Source organism: Piliocolobus tephrosceles, chromosome 16 (genome assembly GCF_002776525.5).
Source record: "Piliocolobus tephrosceles isolate RC106 chromosome 16, ASM277652v3, whole genome shotgun sequence".
Taxonomy (NCBI): Eukaryota; Metazoa; Chordata; class Mammalia; order Primates; family Cercopithecidae; genus Piliocolobus; species Piliocolobus tephrosceles.
The window spans coordinates 1,500,185-1,507,823 of NC_045449.1; the positions used below are offsets into that span (position 1 = coordinate 1,500,185).

Consider the following 7,639-nt stretch of genomic DNA (forward strand, 5'->3'; position numbering starts at 1 on the left):
GCCTGTAATCCCAGCACTTTGGGAGGCCGAGACGGGCAGATCACGAGGTCAGGAGATCAAGACCATCCTGGCTAACACGGTGAAACCCCGTCTCTACTAAAAAATACAAAAATCTAGCCGGGCGAGGTGGCGGGCGCCTGTAGTCCCAGCTACTCCGGAGGCTGAGGCAGGAGAATGGCGTAAACCCGGGAGGCGGAGCTTGCAGTGAGCTGAGATCCGGCCACTGCACTCCAGCCTGGGTGACAGAGCGAGACTCCGTCTCAAAAAAAATAAATAAATAAAAATAAAAATACAAAAAAAAACAACTAGCTGGACGAGGTGGCGGGCGCCCGTAGTCCCAGCTACTCAGGAGGCTGAGGCAGGAGAATGGCATGAACCGGGGAGGCGGAGCTTGCAGTGAGCCGAGATAGTGCCACTGCACTCCAGCCTGAGCGACAGAGCAAGACTCCGTCTCAAAAAAAAAAAAAAAGAATGCAAGCCTTGAGTTGTCTGCCACTTTTATGAAAAAAAGAATTTTTAAGAAAGGCTACACGCCCACCTAGTTGGAGTCTTTTCTCATATATATCCACCATTGTTCCCCCTGCCCCAGGGAGAAACCTTACCAGTTCTTGACAAGCGGTATGTCCAGGGCCCGACGGGTGCGACCGGAGCGTAGGTTGAAGGGCCGTGGGGCCCAGAGCAGGGCAATGCCATTGGCTGTATTGTCTGTATAGAGGGGTGTGTCCTTCAGAAAGGGCTCCACAAACTCCGGGAGCTCAAATTCCTCATCATCATCTGGCAATGGTTCCTGGCTCTGAAAAAGGAATCCCTCTAAGGGTTTAGTTCCTGCTGAACTAGGCACAGACTTAAGAGGCACAGACTTAAGAGGGAAATTATCTGGGGCCAAGCACAAAGCCTGTATCTGCCATAGAAACTGGGCTGTCTGACAGAAGCAGCCCTGAAGTGCCAGCACAAAGGAAACCAAGGGAGCAAAGAACAAGACAGGGCCACCAGGAAAGCAGGTGTCACTTCTCACACCTCAACTGGCTCACCAACAGAAAGCCTCCCAATGGAGCCCCAACACCACAGCAGTCAACACTGCAATCACCTCCCACCCAAGCTCCAAACACCGGGCTTGGACACAACGGAACACAAATGAACATCGAAAACATTATGGTGAGCTTAAGAAGCCAGTCACTGAAAACTATATAGTGTATGATTCTGTTTCATTCTATCATATGAAATGTGTAGAATAGGCAAATCTACAGACAGAAAGTAGATGAGTGGTTGCGTAAGAAAGTTGGGGAGAAATGGAGAGTAACTGCTAAGGGTTTCTTTCTCAAGTAATGAAAATATTCTCAAATTGCATGTCATGACAGTTGGGACAGCTCTGAGAATAAGCTAAAAACCACCAAATTACACACTTTAAATGGGTAATTTGTATGGTATGTTAACTACATCTCAATATAAAGACTAAAACAAATATAATAGAGACAGACCAGGACAGATTATCTAGAGCATCCAACAGGAGAACCATAAAATCCAGAAGGATAATCACAGAAACCAGGATTATACCAATGACATGTTTTAAGGCAAATGCTAAATTCTCAAATTCGCTTATAGCTCAAGGGGAATACTTAGCAAGACGGAAAACACGTCTCCCTCCACTTGAGTGTTCAGTAACATTTCAGCCAACCTCAGGCATTTCCCCTAGAATTGCTGAGGGAAAGTGTCCCTTTCCTTCCTCACCTTGACCGAGTGCCTGTGGGAGATTGGGTTGATCAAAGGGTCAAAGTAGAAAGCTGGCAAATCAGGATCCTCAGTTTTGATGAATACGACGTTGGGAGTATGGTACCTAAAACGAAAGGAAGAGTCAGCCAAAGTTTTCCTGCCCTGGCCCAACCTAAACACGAGCCTTCTCCTTACAACTGTTGTGTTCCAGGTCTCTTACCAGGTGAGGTGGACATGGTGTGGAAGATTGTTGTACAAATAAGGAAAAGCAATCTTGTATTCAGTGCGGATAGGCTGCCGGATGATAATCTTGTTAATATCATTGAATTCATTCCAGTCTTCATCCCTAGGATACGATATCAAGAATAAGCAGACTTTTTTTTTTTTTGAGACATGGTCTTTTTTTTTTTTTTTTTGAGACAGAGTCTTGCTCTGTCACCCAGGCTGGAGTGCAGTGGCCGGATCTCAGCTCACTGCAAGCTCTGCCTCCCGGGTTCATGCCATTCTCCTGCCTTGGTCCCCCGAGTAGCTGGGACTACAGGTGCCCGCCACCTCGCCCGGCTAGATTTTCTTTTAGTAGAGACGGGGTTTCACCGGGTTAGCCAGGATGGTCTCGATCTCCTGACCTCGTGATCCGCCCGTCTCGGCCTCCCGAAGTGCTGGGATTACAGGCTGGAGCCACTGCGCCCAGCCCCCCCCCTTTTTTTTTTTTTTGAGACGGAGTCTCGCTCTGTCGCCCGGGCTGGAGTGCAGTGGCCGGATCTCAGCTCACTGCAAGCTCCGCCTCCCGGGTTCACGCCATTCTCCTGCCTCAGCCTCCCGAGTAGCTGGGACTACAGGCGCCAGCCCCCTCGCCCGGCTAGCGCTTTTTTTTTTTTTTTTTTTGTATTTTTTTAGTAGAGAGGGGGTTTCACCGTGTTAGCCAGGATGGTCTCGAACTCCTGACCTCATGATCCGCCCGTCTTGGCCTCCCAAAATGCTGGGATTACAGGCTTGAGCCACCACACCTGGCCCGACATGGTCTCACTCTATCACCCAAGCTGTAATGCAATGGCATGATCATGGTTCACTGCAGCTGCGACCTCCTGGGCTCAAACAATCCTTCCACAGCTCAGCCTCCCAAGTAACTGAGACTACAGGAAGCTGCGAGTGCCACAACATCCAGCAAAATTTTGGTACAGATAGGGTTCTGCCATGTTGCCCAGGCTGGACTCAAACTTCTGGGCTTAAGCAATCTTCCTGCCTCAGCTTCCCAATGTGCTGGGATTACAGTGTGAGCCACTGCACCTGGCGCAGACTAATTTGGAAGTCATATCAGGACTTTAAGGATCAAGATTACATTTTATCCAACTCAAAATGTCTAAAATCCCTAATCTCTCCAACTCACTGTAGGTTGATGTCTCGAACAAGAGGTTCAAATTTGGGACCTCCAGGAATGGCCATATTGAGTGCCTTGGATGTAAAGAAGGCCTTCAGATCAAACAGGTAGAAGTAGTTGTCGTCCACCAAGTCTGTCAGGAGCTGGTTAGCCAGGCGGTAGAGAGTTGACATCATCGGTAGTGTGAACTGCCAGCGCTGGTAAGTGGAGCCGTTTACATACCTAGGGTGAAAAATGAAAGGCCCACCTCAAGTAAGCAGATAGACAAACCATACCACCTACTCATCTCCCAGGCCTCCCTCTGGGTTTCCGGAACTCCTCCATCTATCACTCACTTCCTGCTGTCCCTCAATGGCTGGTGGTCATAGAACCAGTCCAACACAGGGGCGTCCTCCTCAGGGTCCAGCTCTAGCTGAATGGCCTCCAGTGGCTCAACATCTAGGATGTTGTCAGCATAGTCCAAGGGCGGCTCCTCATCATCAAAAGGGGGAAAACGCATCCTCTTGAAATGCCTCCTGTCTCTTTTTTCTCGGCGCATCATAATCCACATTGACCTGGAAGGCAAGAACATCACACAACCATTTCTACCCACTGCCCCCCAATCACCACCACCACTGCCCACCATATTTCAGCCTGTCTCACCCCCACTGGGAGATGTAGACAGGTTCAATAACCCAGGGAATCTCATTGACGAAGGAAATGGCTCCAGTGATGTGGTACAGCACAGGCACATCCCGAATCTGCTCCCAAGGCATAGGCATGTTCTCCAGGAGTTTGAGGACTGCGTGGGGCATGTACTTTAGGGCACTGGCACATTAGAAAAAGAGAAGGCTATTAGAAATGACGAGGTGTTCTGCTACCTGTCCCATGCAGAGAAGCCACACGTTCATGTTCCACAGTAAATCCTACCTTACAATCCAAACTCCCAGACGTAGCCCATAGGCCCTTCCTAACCAGAAACCCTGCCTCTCCCTCTCCAACTTCACCTTGCACCACGCTTCTTAAATGTCATAGTCCCACAATGCTGGTATCAGCTCCTCTAAATCAATGGCTATCCCTCTGGAGACAGCTTTGCGGCTGTCTCACATCCTATTCCCTCAGTATCTTCTCATAAATCGTAATAAACTATTCACCATACTTCACTATCGCCAGTTGTCTCATGTCTGTCCTGCCACTAGACTGCACACTGCAGAAAGGCAGAGATTGTTACCCTCTGCTCGCTACTATACCCCTAGCAGCCAGCACAGTTCTCAAACTATTTTTTGAAATAAACAAAACTTCCAGTTCATTACACAGCAAACATTTTTGTGTCCAAATAGAACAGGAATCTGCTAAGACATCTGTACCTGTACCCACCCAGTTTACAGCCACAGAAAAACAGCAGTAGGGATACCTCTGAAATTAAATACCCTAAACACAGAATTCAGGTCCCTGAGGAGTGACAGGCTGCCACTATGCACAGTATCCCACTCTGGGCTTCAACCAGCTCAACGACAGGGACATCTTATAATAGCATGAACAGGACAAATTAAAGTCCCAGTCCCAGATCAGGAACAGAAGGGAAACAGACTGCATAAGTGGAAGACGTAGAAATTATCAGAGGCTCCTACTGGTTTTCTCCTTTCTCTTATATCCACCAAGATGAGCTGTCAAAGCAGCGTCCTGTTCCAAAATGACAGAGCATCTATCCAAGACTGTGGGACAGGGAAAAGGGAAAAGGGCCAAATTCCAAATGAAATTATTTCAGGATGCTCCTTACCCCAAGTAAACCCTTTTGTCATGGCGGAACTTTCTGTTGGTCATGTCTCCATGGTCTCGAATGATCTTCCTGACATGCTCCGGGGGCATGTCTTCCTTCTGGGCATCCACAAACCCAAACTTCCGCTTTTCTGCATAGCGCTTCGCCTGCAATTGCTGCCATTTTCGAGCTACAAAGGCACCTCAGTTTAAAAGACTGCACACCCTCAGCCTAATCCTCTTCACCTCTTGCCCGAGGGTAAGCTCCTGTCAGTGAGTGTGACAGAGGAGCAGGCATCCAGCAGGAAGAAGCACTCCTTGCCAATTCCCTTACCATTTTACTCTATTTTTCCCTTCATCACATTTATCACTGACTTTTTTTTTTTTTTTTGAGACGTTGTTTCGCTCTGTCACCCAGGTTGGAGTGCAATGGTGCGATCTCAGCTCACTGCAACCTCCGCCTCCCGGGTTCAAGCCATTCTCCCGCCTCAACCTCCCCAGTAGCTGGGATTATAGACAGGTGCCACCACACACAACTAATTTTTGTATTTTTAGTAGAGACGGGGTTTCACCATGTTGGCCAGGCTGGTCTCGAACTCCCGACCTCAGATGACCCGCCCGCCTGGATCTTCCAGAGTGCTGGGGTCACAGGCGTCAACCACTGCGCCCGGCCTGACGTTTTATTACAGATCCTCAAGGTTTTGTTACCATCTATCTCTCCCGCTGTAATTTAAACCCCGTAAGGACAGGAATTTTGTCCCCATCACTACTGGATCAGCGCTTGCAGATAACACGCGCTTAAAATGACTTGATAAAAAGTTAAATGGGGCTAACAAGGGAATTGTCACCTCAGGAGCGGCCCAAACGGGGAGGGTCCTCAGCCACCTGCGCGCGCGGACACCCGCCCCGCCTCCGGCCCGCGCGCCGCTCCACACTCGACTCACCTTTCTCCTGCAGCTTCTCCTCCGACATGTAGTCCGGTAGCGGGGCTAGAGGGCCGGGCACCGGGTTACCCGGCCCTCGGTAAGGAAATACTCCGGCCATACCCGGAGAATCTGGACAGCGGCGGGGCAGAAAAATTCACTAACCACAGGCCCGGGCCCACAAAAAGCGCAGCAGAAAGGCGTCCGGGGACCCCGGCCTGCAATCCCGCCACACTGAGTGCATCCAGCCCCGCCCGGCCTAACCCCTTCAGTCACTCGGCCCGACCCGACCACGCCTCCCGCAGCCCGGCCTTAAACGCCTGCCACGCACCCCACAGCCCCTCACACAGGAGGCCGCTTTCTCCGAAGCGCAATGGCGGCCAGTCTGCGTCCGCTCCGCGTTCCCAGCGCCGGAAAGTGCGCAACCCGAGTTCAGCAGTTGATCCAATCGGCGCAGAGGTACTCAGATGGATTGGTAAGATGGCCAATTAGAGTGGCACACTGCGCCGAGGAGGCGGGCCCACAGGCGGAAAGGCTTTGAATACAAGGGGGTGTGGTCGGGGAAGCCCCGCCTCCCCCGTTTCCGAAGCTGTTTCTGGGGCCCCCGACTGACCTCTGCGTGCGATAGGCTCCCGGCATTGCCCTGCGAGAGACTGAAGTCTGGAGGCTTTTAATAGATTTGCCAAGATTGAGCGTTGTACGATGTCTGTTATCATCAATGTATACGTGCAATGCAGTACTAGCTCCAGGACAGTCATTTGTTCGTGCATTCATTCATTTAACCATCCTTTATTGAGTGCCCCCTGTCTACCGAGAACGAGGGATAAAGCAGGAAAAAAGCAGCCAGTAGAGTTCACAGCGGAGCAGAAAGGCAGACAAGAATCAAGACCTTCGCGGGGGGCGGTAGCCAACGCCTGGAATCGCAGCCCTTTGGGAGGCCGAGGCGGGCGGATCGCTTAAGGCCAGGAGTCCAAGGCCAGCCTGGCCAACATGGTGAAACCCCGTCTCTACTAAAAATACAAAAATTAGCCGGGCGTGGTGGCACGCACCTGTAGTCCCAGCTACTCGGGAGGCTGAGGCAGGAGAATCGCTTGAACCAAGGAGGCAGAGGTTGCAGTGAGCCGAGATCATGCCATTTTACTCCAGCCTGGGTTACAGAGCGAGATTCTTGTCTCGGGAAAAAAAAAAAAAAAGTCTGAAATTCCCACCAAGTTTATTGTGGAGGATGCAGAGGAATTGTAATCCATACAGCCCCTCAATCTAGTTGAGAATTTACAAATCAAAGTGAAATAATTAGAAAAAAATGCAAAGGATGTCAATGTGCTTTCAGAACGGTAAAAATTTAAAAACAATTCCTTTTGGTTTTTTTGAGACAGGGGTGTCACTCTGTTGCCCAGACTGGAGTGCAATGGCGCGATCTCAGTTCACCACAACCTCCACCTCCTAGGCTCAAGCGATGCCCCTGCCTCAGCCTCCAGGAGTAGCTGGATTACAGGCAGGTGCCACTACTGCCAGCTAATTTTTGCATTTTTAGTAGAGACAGCGTTTCGCTATGTTGGCCAGGCGGGTCTCAAACTCCTGACCTCACGAAATCCTTCTGCCTCGGCCCTCCCAAAGTGCCGGGATTACAGGCGTTGAGCCACCATGCCCGGTCCAAAAACTATTTTTTTTTTTTTTTGAGTCGGAGTCTCCCTCTGTCGCCCAGGCTGGAGTGCAGTGGTGGGATCTCAGCTCACTGCAAGCTCCGCCTCCCGGGTTTACGCCATTCTCCTGCCTTAGCTTCCCGAGTAGCTGGGACTACAGGCGCCCGCCACCGCCTCCGGCTAGATTTTTGTATTTTTTTAGTAGAGACGGGGTGTCACCGTGTTAGCCAGGATGGTCTCGATCTCCT

At 50.5% G+C, this 7,639-nt stretch overlaps 1 protein-coding gene across 1 annotated transcript in view; it reads right to left on the minus strand.

Moving 5' to 3' along the window:
- Positions 1–6,176, minus strand: part of PRPF8 (pre-mRNA processing factor 8) — a 36,537-nt gene extending 30,361 nt beyond the window's left edge. Inside the window, exons 1-9 of the mRNA XM_023184457.1 lie at positions 6,080–6,176; positions 5,770–5,880; positions 4,848–5,016; positions 3,731–3,895; positions 3,424–3,642; positions 3,098–3,310; positions 1,931–2,056; positions 1,729–1,834; positions 603–793 (exon numbers count right to left, since the gene is read on the minus strand). Of these exons, the coding sequence (XP_023040225.1) occupies positions 603–793; positions 1,729–1,834; positions 1,931–2,056; positions 3,098–3,310; positions 3,424–3,642; positions 3,731–3,895; positions 4,848–5,016; positions 5,770–5,869 (1,289 nt within the window). The 5' untranslated portion in view covers positions 5,870–5,880; positions 6,080–6,176. The remainder of the gene's footprint in view (positions 1–602; positions 794–1,728; positions 1,835–1,930; positions 2,057–3,097; positions 3,311–3,423; positions 3,643–3,730; positions 3,896–4,847; positions 5,017–5,769; positions 5,881–6,079) is intronic.
- Positions 6,177–7,639: the final 1,463 nt, after the last annotated feature.